Here is an 18,374-nt window from a genome sequence, read left to right on the forward strand (position 1 = left end):
GACTCAAGGGACCGAATTATAGGGAGAGATTGGACAGGTTAGGACATTTTTCTTTGCAGCGTCGGAGATTGAGGGGTGATCTTATGGAGGTGTATAAGATCATGAGGGGCATGGATAGGGTGAATGCACTCAGTCTTTTTCTGGGGAATCAAGAACTAGAGGGTTTAAGTTAAGAGGGGAAAGAATTAATGGGAACGAGGAGCAACTTTTTTTTTTTACACAGAGGGTGGTGCGTATGTGGAATGAGCTGCTGGAAGAAGTGGTTGAGGCAGGGACATTGACAACATTTAAAAGGCATTTGGACAGATACGTGGATAGGAAAGATTTAGAGGGATATGGGCCAAATGCAGGCAAAAGGGGTTAGCTTAGATTGCCATTTAGGTCAGCATGGACTAGTTTGGGCCAAAGGGCCTGTCTCCATGCTGTAGATTCTATGACTTTATGATAAACCAAAATTATTTACAAACAATGCAAGTGTTTTTCTGTTTTCAAGGAAAATAATCCAAATTGATTTGTGGTACAGAAACGCACTATAATATTTTCTTTTTCCCCATCTTTTCTGAAGATGTTGGCTTATATAATCCCACAGGTTCTGCCTGTCCTCTGGCATTTCACCTATGTAGTCACCTTTAGTGTCAGTTTCCATTAGAGCGTTTACAGACAGTTCGACAACATAAGACATCAGAGGACAGTCTAATCTAATTATCACTGACAATTCATGCAAGTTAGTACAAATCACTGTTACCCTTCATACTTCAGAGTGCTTACAGATAAAGCACCTCTGATTGCTTCCTTGTATCACTCACCACATACATTCTCCTCCTATATCTATCCTTGGAAAACACTATCCTCAATTCATTTACAACTGCAATTTCAAAACCCCAACTATCTACCCTTTGGCTATTAATTTGCCACAGCATTTCCGCAGTTACTGGTTTATTCAGCCACAACCTCACCTCAATCTTTAATGTCTCAGTTCCCAATAAAGCCATTACTTGCCCTCACATTGGTCCTTCCCCCTGGTAAGGTCCTGGTCACCACTCCTTTATGTCCAAGGGACATAGACGTGGAAGGATATGGTGGACAAGTATTTTAGCCATCCATCGCCAGATCTGGTTAGACTACTTAAAACACTTTTGGTCCTGCTTTCATCTGTTAAAATTGCTTACTATTCCAGTATCATCTTTGAGTGCAAAGATAACCCCTGGCCTCTTTTTTCTCCTGTAAATCGTCTTCTTAAACCTTACCCCCTGTCCCCTCCACCCTCACTTCAAACAAGAAGTCTGCTCGTTACTGCTCTACCATAAACACACCTGACCAAACTTTCTCAAATGGTCCCATATGTCCCAACTCTGATCACAAATCTTTCTCTAATCTCCCTTCATGACCTTTTTGAGCTAACCTTGAACATAGGGCACACCTATTCCCACTAAATTGAATACCCAACTTCCCCTCCAGGTCATGTTATCTGATAATCATCACCGTCATCACCACTCACTTCAAATAAAAACTAACTCTTGGTCCCACCGCCCTTGCAAACTATCAACCCATCTCCAACTTTCCTTTCTTCTCCAAAGTCCTTGAACATATTGTCACCTCCCAAACTCATTCTTATCTTTCCCAGAATTGCACGCTTGAATCCCTCCAATCAGGCTTCAGCTCTATCATCATACCGAAACAGTTCTTATCAAAGTCACAAATGACATCTTGGTGACTTTATCAAACATAGATTTTTACCTCTATGGTCTTCTTAACCTATCAGCAGTGTTTGATAAGATTGAGCACATTTGATAAGATTGAGCACTGTTGCCAGCACTAAGACTAAGATTTCCATCACCTGGCTTTGCCCATCTCAGCTCCTTTTTTATTCATTCATGGAATGTGAGCATCACTAGCAAGGCCAGCATATGTTGTTCATCCCTAATGTCCCTCAAGAAAGTGATGATGAGTCATCTTCCTGAATCACTGCAGTACATCTAGTGCAAGTACACCCACAGTGCTGTTAGCTCTGGCATCATCCTGAGTTTATACCCGATTTATATATTGATTCATCAGTGAACAGAATTATTCACTTTAGGAATTTAACAAAGACTTGAAAACTCCAACTGGTGCCCTCCACCCCTACATTCGGAGGCCTTTTTCACAGTAACTTTATTGCAGAGTTAATGTAATGATTCTATAAACATACCCTGACACTAATAAATAAATTTAAACTTTAGTTTTTCAAGCCTTTGGGAGTTAAGCTAGAAGAGGTAACAAAAACAGTGAAAGGGTTAAAGTTTTCAGAAGGTTTCTAAAAATGATAGCAAAGTAGTTTTAGGAAGAGTGTTCTAAGGTGTGATGTAAAACAAACTGAGGCTTTAAATGTAAAGATGGTGCAAAAAGGGGAGAGAGATTTGATCCAAAAGAGCAGAAGGGACAAAGGTATGTAGAACTGGAGAGAATATGTAGTGAAGAATGAGGTTTTGGAGAGACTCATGGACAAAAACAAGAGCTTTGAATTTGACAAATTGGAAAATAAGCAGCTAATTGAGGTTACTGTGTACTGGAAAGAGAGGAGGAACAGGACTAGGATTTGGGTATCAGAATTTTGGATGATTTACCGTGGAGTTGATGAGGCTGGACAATAGAATATTTGAGTAAACCAAAGGAATTAACAGCACAAGGGTTTCTTTGGCAGTGGAGACAATGTAACAGCTGGGATGGACAATGTTGATGAGTTAGATACAAGTTATATGCTATGACAGTCAGTTTCTGGATGTGGTTGCAGGAACATTTGAGCACAAGCCAATAATTCAGTTAAGAGTAGCATTTTATTTAAATTTAGAAAGAAATCCCACGTTTTGAATTTTACAGAACTACGTAACATTCGTTAAAAGGAGACAATTTTTCCTGCCTTAATGTTGCTGACCTACTACAAAAATAAGTCCAATGTTGCATCTTTCCACATAGGGTGGTTTACATTCTGACTCAACAAATAATTTTAAATGCATTTTACAAATCCCTCCTTGTTTAAACTTCTTCAGATCAGTTCTCCTAATCTATGTCTGGATAGTTAAAATCCCTCTTTATTACTTTGTTATTTCCACACACCTCTGAAATGTCTACAAGCATTCCAAACAATTTGTCTGTCTGTAAAGGACACCCAATATTGTCTGACACACACATGCGCACACGCACGCCCCCACCCCCGCCCCCCCCCCTTTAATTCATGCATGTTATTATGTGCAATAGATTTAAGAAAATTGCCAAGAGGCAGAGGAGAGGAAAACATTTTTATGAACATAGTAGGATGATACAAACACACTACCCAAGAGGATGGTGCAAGAAAATTCAATAGTAATTTACAAAAAGGAATTGGATACGTATTTGAGCAAGTTTGCCGGGCTATGGGGAAAGAGCTGGGGTGTGGGACTAATAACACAGCGCTTACGAAGGATAGGTCCAGGTACTCTGGAATGAATGGTCTCCTTCCATGCTGCAAGATTCTATAAACATTTTTCCCCTTATATTGAAACAAAGGGGGCGATTCTCCCAGCCGGCTCAGCGGACCAGCAGACTCGAGCGGAGGCCGTGTAGCGAGCTCTCCACTGGGTGCCATGATCTCTGAGAGTCTCCAGCTGCCAGATTTCCGGGCCCATTTGAGTACCCCCCTCCCCACTCTAGCAGGGTTTACAATAGCTCCCCACTTACAGGGAGCTGGCGGCCCAACCCTGCTGGAGTGAAGGGGGCCATGGAGACCCCCCAGGAGGTCACAGGTAAGGGGTGATGCCCCCTGGGCATTGTATTGCCAGCTCAGCAGTGCCAGCCTTGCTCCCTGGCACTGCCCAAGGTGCAAAGTGTCAATACCCAAGAGGGCAACATGGCACTGCCCACTGGGCATCTGGCAGTGCCAAAGGGTAAAGGCCTAATGGGGCAGGGCCTATAGGGGTGGGGCATCAGCTGCCACTCTGCACTGGGATCAGTGACAGAGGGTTAGGAGACCAGTGATCGGAGCTGGCTATCGGGTGGGGGTGTGAAGAGAGGAAATTGGGGGTGAGGGGGTGTCGCACGGCAGTGATGCAAGGTCGCAAGGCTGGCCAGTGATCGAACGGGTCAGTGCTTGGGAGGCCAGCAGTGCAGGGCTACTGCGCATGCGCCGATCCCGGCACTGACAGATCAGCGCATGTGCAGTGGCCCGCTGAACACTATGCTGCCGGCCTCTCCAGCATGAATAGGCCCAACTCCCTGATTTTTAATGATATTCACGCTAGTGCACTCTACAGTGCAGTGTGGGAGATTCAGTTTGAAAATCCCACTGAAAAAAAAAGTGGGATTCACTCAGCGAATTCGACACTTGGAATATTTTGGGGAGAATCCCACCCAAATATTACATCTTCCCTTTTGCATCCCTGATCTCTACTAAAATGCTGTAACCCAGAATGTTTGGGACCCACCCAGGACTCATATCAACCCGAGTGTAGCTCATTTAACAGTCATGATTTGTCAATTGAAACTACTGGTGCCTCAATTATTTTTCTTATGTTTTGCCCCTTTCCTCATTGTTATTAGTGGCCACCACTCTCTGACTTTTCTTTTTCTCACTGCTATTTTTTTTCATTTCTCCCTCTCTTGTTCCCGTCAGGCAAGTCTCACTGCCTTTCCTTCTCAAGTTGTCCTACTCCTATATCTGATCCAGTGTTATTTTTCTCACCTGCCAGTGTTAATTTGGGTTTCAAGAGCTCTATTAACAAAGAGAGTTAATACCTTGGGACTGTGAGGCAAGTCAGCTTTGACATGCTTTGCTTTTCCCTCCCTTCCAATGGAGAACCAAGAGATGTGTGTACAATTTGAATTATCTACAAGAGGAGATCCTAGATTCAGATTTAGTATCAAGAAAATCTCCCTGAGGCCGAGGGCTTCCTCACAGAAGAGGGATAGAAAATATTCGAAGAACAGGCTGTTCTGGGTCTTTGCCCAACATCTGATTATACAGCAGCATTGTGGAGGCTTGAAAATACCTGGTGCCCTATTTTACCATTGTGTCACGCCCAAAACGTGGTAAAGTCGGGTGTGAGGCCATTAACGCAATCTGCACCCGCGTCCGCTCAGATGGCCACTTTACCGAAACCCGGGAATGGCGGCGATCCGCTTCGCACCCAGAACGGGCGCAACGGCGATTTAAATGCATTTGCATGCATTTAAATTGAATTAATGAACTGTCCGCCCAACTTTATCAGCATTTCCCCTTTACCGCCGCGTTCGCCGATCCGGAATCGCGCCAAAATGAACTTGCCAAATAAAAGTCTGAATTGGGCGCTCCAGCTGCTGAAACGCGAGTTCAGCGCTTCCAACGGCTCTCTGACTTAGATCAGTGGTGGTGGTGGGGGGGGGGGGGGGGGGGGAGGAGGAGGGAGAGAGAGAAAGGGAAGGCGGCCCGAGAGCGATCTGACACGGGTGCGCTTTTTCAAATTTTTTTCCAACTGTGCATGCGCAGTTCAGAGCTCCGGTCGTTTCGGACGCGCTAAGCCCCGCCCACAGCGCAAATGCGACTGCCGATTTTTTTTTCAGGCTGAGTGCGTATGGGGGGCGCCTGAGAACAGATTTCTAAGTCGGATCTGATTTACGCCCAGATTCAGCACTTAGAATGAAAATGGTAAAATCAGGCCCCTGGTCTGTCTGAATGGTGCAAGACCAAGGGAGATATTTGCAAAACAAGAGAAAGGAGGAAAGGCTCGAAGACATGGTACACATTTTACAAAGGGAGCAAGATTTTCCTCTGAGCACCACCCCGAACCCTTACATCCTCATTGGCTGATCAACTGTGTACCTTACACGACACACAGGAGGAGCAACTGGAAAACTGACCTGCCAGTTGTGAAGTAAAAACTTCCAAACAAAAATTGTTGTAAAATAAATTAAAGGCTACTCTATCATCACACAGTACACTAGCAAATATAGACTGGTGAGTGAACTTTGCTAATCTTTTACAAAAAACTGAGTAAACACATCAGTGGAATTTGCCAGAAGCAAACAAACAAGCTTTGAGAAACAGCTCTCCTGGTTCTCCACTATGCACAAATAACTATCCAATCTTGAATCACAGCATGCAAAAGGTGGCTTGCTGTCTTGCCAGAAGCAATAATTAGAAACATAACACTTATGGCTAGAAGCATAGTCCCCGCAGCCTCACCTTTGAAGCTTGCCGAAGCCAGCGTAAATACTCCGGGAAAGTGTCAAAACTGACGTAGTAGGTCTGACTCTGTGGTCCTGATGAGGTGAAGGCCAAACAGTACTGGTGCTTTTTGACTTCTTCCACCTACGCAAAAAAAAACCTTTGCATTTATACAGTGTTTATGTCACAACATTTTAGAGTACTTCAAAATAATAATTAGTTCCGAATTGCAATGATTGTTTAGTACACCAATACAAGCATTTTATGCTCGAACATCCCAAAGGCTGCAATAAAAAGACTAATTTGCCTGTGCTTTGGAGGAATGTTGGTGGAATAACCAGGACACCACCCTGCTCTTGTCTAAAACTATTTTATGGTCTTCAATGCCAATATGAAGTACTAGAAGAGGGAATGTGATCTTGGTTCAATATTTAACTGAAGGATCCATTTGCAATATTTTCCACTTGCTCAGGACTAGAAATTCAGCTTAGATCATCTGCTCAATTCTGGAATGGGGTTTGAATCAACGAACTCTGACTCAGAGGCACAAGTGTTGAGAGTGTTGAGATTTAAGAACATGAAGTAGGAGCAGAATTAGACCATACAATCCATTGAGCCTGCTCCACCATTCGATAAGATTATGGCTGATCATCAGCCTTAATTCCACTTTTCCACTACCCAGATCCCTTTATTCCAAGGGGCTAAAAGTCTGTCTATCTCTGCCTTAAATAAATTCAACAATGGGGGATCTACAAACTTCTGGACAACTCCCAAAGATTCACAGCCCTTCAAATTAAGAAATTTCTCCATACCTATGTTCTAAATGATCATCCCCTTAACCTGAAACTGTGCTCATGTTCTAGATTCCTCAACCAGAGAAAACAACTTCTCAATGTTTGCCCAATCAAGTCCTTTCAGGAACTTGTATGTTTCAATGTCACCTCTCATCCTTCCAAGCTCCAGAGAGTAGATACCCAATTTACTCAGCCTCTTATGATAGGTCAATCCTCTTGTCCTAGGGATCAATCTGGTAAACCTTGACTGCACAGCTTCCAATGCAAGTGTATCCTTCCTCAATTATGAAGGTCAAAACTGCACATACTCCAGGTGTAGTCTTGCCAAAGCCCTGTAAAATTGTAGCAAGACTTCTTTATCGTTGCAGTCTGATCCCTTTACAAAAGATCAACATCTACCTTCCTGATTGCTTGCTATGTCTGAATGTTACCTTTCTGCGCTCCTTGTACTTGCACACTTAAGTCCCTTTAAATATCAGCATTTGTAAGTTTCACGTCTTTTAAAGAATATTCCACTTTTCTACTCTTACCAGTAAAGTGAATGACCTCATCATTTCCCACATTCTACCCCATCTGCCATTGTGTTGTCCACACACTTAACCTGTCCATACCTCTTTGCGTCCTCTTCATAGCTACATTCCAGCTGGTTTTGTATCAGCAGCAAACTAAAGTAGTGACTCTTGTCTCTCTGTAAATAAATGTGACCTAGCACTGACCCTTACCGCACTCCACTTGTCACAGCCTGTCAACTTAAAAATGCACTGTTTATTCCGATGCTCTGGTTCCTGTCCAGTAACCAATTCTCTATCCATGCGAATATACGACCCCAAATCCATCAGTACCTAACCTGTGTATTTACTTTTTCAATGGCACTATCAGGTATCTTTGGGAAATCAAAGTATACTGAATCTACTAGTTCCCCTTTACCCACCCTGCTAGTTACATCTGTAAAAAAACCTCTAAATGTGTCAAACACTACTTCCCTTTCATATAATCATAAGGCTATAAGACGTAGGAACAAAAGTAGGCCTTTTGCCCATCATGTCTGCTCTGCCGTTCAATGAGTTCATGACTGATCTAATGTGAAAATCCTCATCTCTACTTTCCCGCCTTATCCCCATAACCCTCGATTCCCTTACTGGATTAAAAATCAGGTTAAAGTCCAACAGGTTTATTTGGTAGCACAAGCTTTTGGAGCGCTGCTCCTTCATCAGGTGAGTGAAGAGTTGGGTTCACAAGCAGGGCATATATAGGCACAGACCCAATTTACAACATAATGGTTGGAATGCAAGTCGTAACAGGTAATCAGGTCTTTACAAGTGCAGACAATGCTAGTGGAGAGAGGGTTAAGCACAGGTTAAAGAGATGTAAACAGCCTCAAGCCAGGGCAGTTAGAGAGATTTTGCAAGCCCAGGCAAGTCGTGAAGGTTACAGTCTGGGGGTGACTGAGACTATTTACATCTCTTTAACCTGTGCTTAACCCTCTCTCCACTAGCATTGTCTGCCCTGTAAAGACCCGATTACCTGTTAAGACTTGCATTCCAACCATTATCTTGTAAATTGGGTCTGTGCCTATATATGCCCTGTTTGTGAACTCAACTCTTCACTCACCTGATGAAGGAGCAGCGCTCCGAAAGTTTGTGCTACCAAATAAACCTGTTGGACTTTAACCTGGTGTTATGAGACTTCTTACTGTGCCTACCCCAGTCCGACACCGGCATCTCCACATCATGATCAAAATTCTGTCTATCTTAGTCTTGAAAATACTTAATGACCCAGCCTTTACAGCTATCTGCGGTAAATAATTGCACAGATTCACTACACTCAGAAGAAATTCCCCCACATCTGTCTTCAATGGGCAACCCCTTACTAAGGTTATGCCTTCTGGTCCTGAACTCTCTCACAAGGGGAAACAACCTCTCAGCATTTAACCTGGTAAGTCCCTGAGAATTCTGTATGTCTCAATAAGGTCACCTCTCATTCTTCTTCTAAGCTACAATGAGTACAGGCCCAAGCTAGTTAGCCTCTTCGCATAAGAAAATCCCTCTACAACTGGGATCAATCCAGAGAATCTTCAGTGTATCTCTCCTTAGATAAGGCAACCAAAACTGTTCACAGTATTCCAGGTATGGTCTAACTAGTGCCTTGTATTGTTTTAACAAGACTTCCCTATTTTTATATTCCATTCCCTTTGAAATAAAGGTCAGCTTTTCTTTCACCTTCCCCATTATCTGCTGATCTTGCATGCTCGCTTTTTGTGATTTATGCACGAGGACCCCCAAATCCCTCTGTGCTGCAGTTTTCTGCAGTCTTTCTTCATTTAAGTATTCAGCTCCTTTATTCTTAAAGGTTCATGATATCATTACCTAAATAGCTTTCTTGTAACGAATCACAGAATCAGAGAATCCTGCAGTGCAGAAGGTGGCCATTCGGCCCATCGAGTCTGCACCGACCACAATCCCACCCAGGCCCCAACGCCATAACCCCATGCATTTGCCCTAGCTAGTTCCCCTGACACTAAGGGGCAATTCAGCATGGCCAATCTACCTAACCCGCACATTTTTGGACTGTGGGAGGGAGGAAACCGGAGCACATGGAGGAAACCCACACAGACGGTGGGGACCGTGCAAAGTCCACACAGGCAGTGACCCAAGCTGGCAACCCAGGCGCTGTGAGGTAGCAGTGCTAACCACTGTGCCACCGGGCTGCCATATCTTTTTGCTTATCCCCTTTCTAGAACCATTCCCCCTTCTATTTAGTTTAAAGCCCTCTCTACTTCCCTAATTATGCAGTTTGCAAGAACATAGGTCCCAGCATGGTTCATATCTAGGCCGTCCCAATGGTACAGCCGCCAGTTCGGATGCCATACCCCACAAACCAAAACCCATTTGTCCCACATCAGTCTTTGAGCCACGTATTAATTTCTCTAACTTTATGTACCCTATGTCAATTTGCAAGCAGCTCAGGTAATAATCCAGAGCTTACAACCTTGGAGATTCTGTTTAATTTAGTGCCTAGCTCTTCAACTCTCTATGCAGAACCTCGTTCCTCATTCTACCTACGTTGTTGTTATCTACATGGACTACGGCAATGGGATCCTCCCCCTCCTACATAAGAACAAAAGAACTAGGAGCAGGAGTAGGCCATCTGGCCCCTCGAGCCTGCTCCACCATTCAATAAGATCATGGCTGATCTTTTTGTGGACTCAGCTCCACTTACCTGACCACTCACCATAATCCTTAATTCCTTTACTGTTCAAAAATTTATCTAACCTTGCCCTAAAAACATTCAATGAGGTAGCCTCAACTGCTGCACTGGGCAGGGAATTCCACAGATTCACAACCCTTTGTGTGAAGACGTTCCTCTTCAACTCAGTCCTAAATCTGCTTCCCCTTATTTTGAGGCTATGCCCCCTAGTTCTAGTTTCACCCGCCAGTGGAAACAACTTCCCTGCTTCTATCTTATCTATTCCCTTCATAATCTTATATGTTTCTATAAGATCTTCCCTCATTCTTCTGAATTCCAATGAGTATAGCCCCAGTCTATTCAGTCTCTCCTCATAAGCCAATCCTCTCAACTCCGGAATCAACCTAGTGAATCTCCTCTGCGCCCCCTCCAGTGCCAGTATATCCTTTCTCAAGTAAGGAGACCAAAACTGGACACAACTTCCTACTGCAAGTTCCTCTCCAGTCCAGAACAGATGTCCTGAACCTTGGCATTGACAATGGGTCATCTGGACTTGAAGCGTCAACTCTTTTCTCTCCTTACAGATGCTGCCAGACCTGTTGAGATTTTCCAGCTCTTTGGTTCCTGAACCCTGGCATCGAACAGGCAACATAGCCATCTGGACTCCTTTCTACAGAGAACAGGGAGTGTCAATCCCCCTCAATATACTATCCCCTACTACCACTACTTTCTTATGTGCTTCCCCCCCACTTGAATGACTTCCTATACCACAGCGCCCTGGTCAGTCAGCTCATCCACCCTGCAGCCCCCACTCATCCAAATAAGCTGAAAGAACCTAAAACCTGTTGGACAACTGCAGATGCTGACACTCCTGACACGAAGCCCAATCCATCACGCAAACCAGCCTCCCTTCCATTGACTCTGTTTACACTTCCCACTGCCTCGGAAAAGCAGCCAGCATAATCAAGGACCCCACGCACCCCGTCAGGAAAAATGTACGAAAGCATACCAACCGACTCAAGAACAGCTAATTCCCTGATGCCATCAGACTTTTGAATGGACCCATCTCGCACTAAGTTGATCTTTCTCTACACCCTAGCTATGACTGTAACACAACATTCTGCACCCACTCCTTTCCTTCTCTATGTATGGCATGCTTTGTCTGTGTCACGCACAAGAAACAATACTTTTCATTGTATACTATACATGGGACAATAATAAATCAAATAAATATTAGTACATAATAATGTTCACTCTGCACAAAGATAGCAATAGTATTTCAAAACATTCGTCACCGTCCAAATATATTAAACAAAGTCAAAAATATTTTGTGATAACATTGCTTCAAAATAGACTTTCAATAGCAGAATATATTGATAAATATTAAAATGCAGAGTTTATTTGTTATGAATAACTTTCATGCAGCTATATAACTCTCACACAATGAACAATGCCACTATACCTTTCCACCAATTAAAGGCAGAACGTGCATTTTTCCAGACTGGCTGTCTTTCACAGATGATACTATTAAACAAGTACCACACAGGATGACTTGACGCTTGGTCCATTTATGAAGCTGTATCTTCCCTTTCCGAACATTGAAGAACCCACACAACTGGATCCGCTCCAAGTGGTCAATACTATAAGGTTTCCCTAGAAGATAAAGAAAGCAATTAATCATTAGAGAGGGGGAAGAGGAAATCAGTGACCATTTACTATGGCAAAAGGTATCAACGTAATTCAGCTCTTTTTGAATATATATAGGGCAAGATTAGGTTCAGTTATGAAACCTCATGACTAAACAGCTTGCCAATAAAATGAACTTAGCTACTGGAAAGTGCAACAAATGAATTCTGGAGATGTAGAAAGAAGGGAGTCATTTTCTTGGTACCTTCAATTTTTGATTGTATAATTAGCATCTGGCAATATTTTAAGTCTGATTCCAAGAGACTGTCTCCTCCTAGTTGGCTACCTGTTCTAAATCTGGGTCACTTATTCAAATCAACATTTTTGTTTAAATGCTGGAGATACATAAATCTGTCAGCGACAGAGAAAATCAGGTTAATTTTTCAATGCATGAATGATCTGCACAAAACATTACTTTGATTTTTCTCAATACAGATAGACCCACATAGTTCTAATGCTTTTTACTTTTGTTTCAGATTTCTAATATGGAACAGGTGTGACAGACCAAATGACCTCCTCCTGTGTTGTAATTTCTGTGGTTGTGTATGGGAATGAAATTTAGCAGTGCAAATGTCAAGCATGTCTGACGATTGCAGGTCTCACAGAACCTGAAGAAAAACAGCTATTAACAGACTTGTTTCAACTGGCACATCAGCCATTACAATTTAAACTATACTCAGACTGTGTGCTGTCTGATATATCACACCTGCATCAATTAAAGCTGTCTGTTCCCACATAATAGCCTTTCACATTGATCTGTGCTCCTAAAACAGTTACAACTTTTGACTGGATTTATTTCTTCCAGTTTATGGATGCAGACTGAAAGCGTTCCCTTAACATTCAATGGTATATCCATCACTAAATATCTCACCACCAACAACCTGGACATAACCAGTGGTCAGAATCTCAACTGGACCTGCCACATCAATGCTAAAATGACGAGAGCAGTTCAGAAGCTGGGTGGTATACAGCACGTGGCTCATCTCCTGACTCCCCAAAGCTGCTTCATCATCCAACAGATACAAGTTATATACGAGATTAAATATGCTCTGCTTATGTGGATGAGTACAGCAGCATCATTGAAAATTGCTGAAACCAGGGCAAAGCATTCTACTCGCTCATACCCTATCTACCAGCTTAAACATCCACCCATTCCACCACCAGGGTACTCTGGCTGCAGTGTATACAATCTATAGGATGCACTGCGACAAGCTGCAAAAGCTAATCAACAGCACACCAATACAGGAATACTCAATATCCCTACTGCAAACCATGTTATCAGCTATGGGAATTGACAATGTTAATATTTTTGAAGAATAAATGAAGAGTGCAAAATTTCATAGTTTGCACATACAATTGAAAGTAGAAAGTTGCAGAGCCTTAAATAAGAAAGCCGAACAGTTTCAGTCATTTCAGTTTGTTTTGAAGAGTCGTTTTCAACTCGAAACGTTAAAAGTTTCTCTTTCCATAAATGCTACCAGACCGACTGAGAATTTCCAGCTTCCAGCATCTTCTGTTTTTATTTCAATTTGTATGCTACTTTGTGAACTGGGCAACAATTCGGCATGGATGTACTGATTTATTTCCGTTAACAATTGTAAAATATTATATTTAATTTTATATTCTTGCCTTTTAATATACAGGCAAGTCAGAGAAGATGTTGAAAGTTCCAGAATCCTCCTCAGATACGAAGTCTTGCTCTTTAAATCAAAGAGCAATAGCCTTTAGAACTCTCCATTCAAAATCTCTCTCCAGTGACACAAGCTATTTCAACCTATAGAAATAACTGCGAACTCCAAAAATATTTTTGCACCCACGCACTATGCCGGATTGTTGATGGATGTCGTGAGCTGCCAATATAAATACTCCTGTTTTCATTCTTATTTCCATTCCTTCAGCGGAAAGACAAATGCTTTTAGGCCAACCAAATCTCTTGTGTTGGCCCAGCAGGCGGTACATCTATACAGGAAAGCGCAGCCACTTACTCATATTTCAAAAGTGATGTGCATAAAAGTCTATAGAAATATGTGCAATTGTAAGCCTAGGAAATCAGGGAAGGGAAAATGCTACTCTATTCAATAGACTGTAAACAATGTCCTCCCTTAACCACATGGTATGAATTTACTTACGTATTTATAGTTACTATGCAGCAAACAAAGCAAGAGCCACTATTAACTTAGGGTGTGGTACCAAATTGGTACCAGTAAGTTTATTTTAACAAGCATGATTATTTCCTTCCTTGTTGCACCTTACAACAAAAAAATTGCCTCCCCTTAGCAGTTCTGGAGGGATTCAACATCAACAACTTACATTTCTACAACAATTGTCAAATTCTGAGATGCCTCAGAACACATTTCAGGAAGCTGAGTGGCCTGGCTGGGCACAACAAGGAAATTTCATCTTGGAGAAAAGATAATTTACAGTAGGGAGGAGAGAACATAGAACAAAGTATCTCAGTGGGGGGGCAGCTGGATACAAAGCTGATTGGTGTAGGCTGGCAGGAAGCATATGAGAACAAGGAATAATAGGGTGAATGAGGAGTAGAGTGAAGATTAGGTTGGATACATAAAAGACTGGAATTTTGCATGCACAGTTAAGACAGGAACAAAGATTAAGACATGAAATAGAAATTAGAAATATCACTGACAAGCAAGAGAGGTTTTCTGCTCCTTATGAACACTATCAAGCAAGAGAGGTTTCAAGCTCCTGATAACAAACTATTAGTAAAACACATACTAGAAGCACAAGATAATAAAAGACAACCAGCAGAGATTTGTTAAAGGTAAATTGTGTCCAACTAACTTGATTGAGTTCTTTAATGTGGCAGAGGGGGTTCATGACTGTACATACAGACTCTCAAAAGGCACCCTTAACGTACCACGAAACAGATTTATTTAGAAATAGAAGCATATTGCAGTGATGAAACGATGATAAATTGGATATGTAATTGCCTAAGGAATGAAGCAGAATGAAGTGGTAAACAGATGTTTTTCTGAGTGGGGAAAAGTATGCAGTGGCTTCGCCCCGGAAGCAAGATTAGGACCATTGTTTTTTTTATATTCTACATAAACGATCTGGACTTCAATACGGTATAAGACATACACTTTCTAAGCTTGAGAATGTGACAAAACTTGTCAAAATGGTAAATAGTGTGCAGCCTTCAGGAGAACATAGATAAGCTGGTGAAATGTACAGCCATATGATGCAATTTAATACAGGCAAGTTTGAAGTATGCACTTTGAAAGGAACATTAATATAAATGGTACTTTTTGAGTGGGGGGGGGGATGTGCAAGAACAGAGAGACTTGGATGAGTATATTTACAAATCTTTAGAGATGACAGGGAAAGTTATTTTAAATTATTTGATGTATCCAAAGTTCCTCATTAGTTGCTCCATTTCTGCTGGGAGGGGAATCAGTAACCAAAGATCATAGATTTAAAGTAACTAGCAAAGAGCAAGAGGATTATTTTTCCATTCAAGAAGGTTGTCAAGATTTTGGGGAAGATGGTGGCATAGTAGTACTGTTAATGGATTAGTAATCCAGAGACCCAGGCTAATATTTTGGGGACAAGGGTTCAAATCCCATCAAGGCAGCTGGTGGAATTTAAATTCAATTAATATTTAAAATATAAAACTATCATTGATAGTGACCATAACCACTATCATCATATGTCGTAAAATCCATTTGTTTCTGTAATGTCCTTTAGGGGAGGAAAACTGCAGGCCCACATGCAACTCCAGACCCAGAGCAATGTGGTTGACTCTTACCAGTCCTCTGAAATGGCCTGACGAGCCATTAGTTCAAGGGCAAAAAATGCTGGCCATGCTAGTGACAACCACATCCCAGGAAAAAAATTAAAACATTGTTTATAAAGTATGTTCACTCAGCAGTAATTAAGTCACTTACTAATGCTTAGATAATCTGAAAATAATCTAACAGACACATGGTTTAATTTATAAATGGGTTATATACAAGGCAATGGTGTAATTGTCTACTCAATTTCATTTCGTTCTTCTGGCTGCTACTGATTCTCTGTAGGAAAAGGTGTGTGTTTTGAGTATGGCTGAGGCCAAGAAGGGGGATAGCTTTGATGTGTTTCACAGCCAAATACGTCACCACCAACCATTGTTTAGGGTGACACATGAAGAAAGTCCACGTGGCTTCCAATAAAAATGCAAATTGCATTCAAAAATCAAATTCTTGAGACCCATTGTCATACTGAGAGACCCATTTTCTGTTATCGTGGTTATGCTGGTAACAGTTGTTTTATTAGTTTTTGTTGCTCTATATACATAGAGACATGACAAGTACAGAAAATAATAAAAAAGATAATTGCTTGGTAGTACAGAACCTGAATTTGCTGAAAACAGAGACCATACGACAAAGAAGCAGAAGTAAGCCATTCACCCCAACTAGTCTGGCTCTGCCAATCAATGAGATCATGACTGATCTGATGTGATAATCCTCAATTCTACTCTCCCACCTTATCCCCATAATCCTTGATTCCCTAACTGATTAAAATACTTGAACATACTTTTAATGACCCAGCCTCTATAGCCCTCTGTGTTAAAGAATTCCACAGATTCGCTAACTTCTGAGAGAAGAAATTCCTCCTCATCTCTGTATTAAACGGGTGGTTCCTTACTGAGATTATGCCCTCTGTTCCTAGATTCTCCCACAAGGGAAATCAACCTCTCAACATCTACCCTGTCAGGCACCCTAAAAATCCTACATGCCTCAATAAGATCACCTCTCTTTCTTCTAAATCCAATGAGTATAGGGCCAACCTACTCAACCTCTCTGCATAAGAAAATCCCTCCATACCCAGGATCAACCTAGTCATGTTGCAAAAGCTTTTCATCTTGCATTCATCAGAACAAATATAACAAGCCAAATTTGAAATGATTACAATCATTTAAACTACAGGAGAAAAGGATGCCGATTGGTTGGCAAGTTGACTCTGGTTGGCTGTCATGCAGTAGACTTTCAACTGCGCTGTCACTGATCATTCAACATCCTCTGAGAGGTTGATGAGATAAATCCAAAAATGAAAGAAGAGGTGGGAGTCTCTTCCAATAATAAGATTGGAGCATGGTATCTTTGTTCTCAACTCTATTCCATACAGTAGGCATGTTTGGGGAGGTAAAGCATGAGTGAGTGAGGGGAAGGGGTTTGGGAAGAGGGGCTATCAAGTGAGTGTGCAAGGGGGAGGCAGCTTCACCAAGTCTTCTGTAACCAGAGAATAGAGAGACCTTACCTGAAGCCTACAGACATACATTAAATAACATTTTAACAAGTACTTTATAAACACAAATTTTCATATTTATATGATGCATTATATGTTGATCTATAATATGCAAACTTTAATAACAACACACCAAATGTTCGTGGACTACTTTATTGCTGTTTTGATTTTACTGGCTTCTGGGATCAGGTTAATTTTTAAGAGGTTTTCGTATATTTGTTCACGAGGTATATGTGTCATTGGCAGGGCCAGCCTTTTTGCCCACCCTGAACTGCTCTTGAGAAGTTTGTGATGAGTTAAAATGGTGTCATTGTAAAGTAGTTTGAAACATTCTGCCATAGTCCTTTACATGTACATTATGCAACAAGATCATGTTACATGCACAAACTGCACTGAATGCTGAAATGCTGAGGTCACTTTGGAGATTATATACAAATGTATCGTTTGTCTTGATAGAAGGTAAATTAACCAAAAAATAATGTAACTACCCATGTGGAATCTAATAATTCTACATATTTTAAGTGGCCAAGAAGCATTTGCACTTAACTAAAGATCATAAAATCTGCTATAATTAAATGATTCCTCGTCCAAAAAATTTAGGTTTTGTTTTGGCCAGTTTTGGCCACTAATTTTCAGAACTTTTTGTCTTCAGCTACTCATACCCCTGGTTATCTCACATAATGGAGGATTATGCTTCATATGCTTTAAAAGCCAATGCAAAATTAGTCAGAAGTGAGGAAAAACATTAGTAATCCTAAATTCCACAGATATTTGAACAGTAAGAAGTTAATTTTGTTAACCAACCACCAAGCCCTTACAATCATAATTTGGTTCAAAGAAGTGAGTCCCATCCCTAGCAGCAGCACAGTTTCAGAATTGGACATTGATTTAGATGTTATCAATACAATATTAATATCAATACAATATCAATGTTGCAACTAATCAGATCATGCAAATACAGAATTTTTTGAGGTTTCCATGAAGACTGTTTCATTTCTGGTCACTGAGTTACCTTCGAATTGCTTTACATACACAAATGAGATGCTAGTGTCTGCCAGAAAAATTAATGAAGAAACTTGCAAGGATGTGGCGCTCAGTAAAGTGCTCAATTATGTCAAGAATGACAGGCCGAAAGTGTGTGATGATGCAAAATTGCAGGAATATTTCACATATAGAAATTAACTGAGGGTAGATCAAAGTTGTCTCCATGGGGCTGTAGTCAGTATTCCACCAAGGTTTAGAGATTGTTGGAGGAACTTCATCAAGAGCACATAGTCCATATGAAAGCAGCTGCAAGAAGTCATTTT

General features: G+C 41.4%; 1 protein-coding gene across 1 annotated transcript in view; it reads right to left on the reverse strand.

The window, feature by feature from the left end:
- The window catches only part of phlpp1 (PH domain and leucine rich repeat protein phosphatase 1), a 167,727-nt gene that overhangs the window by 43,077 nt on the left and 106,276 nt on the right, over window positions 1-18,374 (reverse strand). Inside the window, exons 2-3 of the mRNA XM_078199787.1 lie at window positions 11,597-11,787; window positions 6,173-6,298 (exon numbers count right to left, since the gene is read on the reverse strand). Of these exons, the coding sequence (XP_078055913.1) occupies window positions 6,173-6,298; window positions 11,597-11,787 (317 nt within the window). The remainder of the gene's footprint in view (window positions 1-6,172; window positions 6,299-11,596; window positions 11,788-18,374) is intronic.

This window comes from Mustelus asterias, chromosome 2, assembly GCF_964213995.1.
Source record: "Mustelus asterias chromosome 2, sMusAst1.hap1.1, whole genome shotgun sequence".
Classification (NCBI taxonomy): Eukaryota; Metazoa; Chordata; class Chondrichthyes; order Carcharhiniformes; family Triakidae; genus Mustelus; species Mustelus asterias.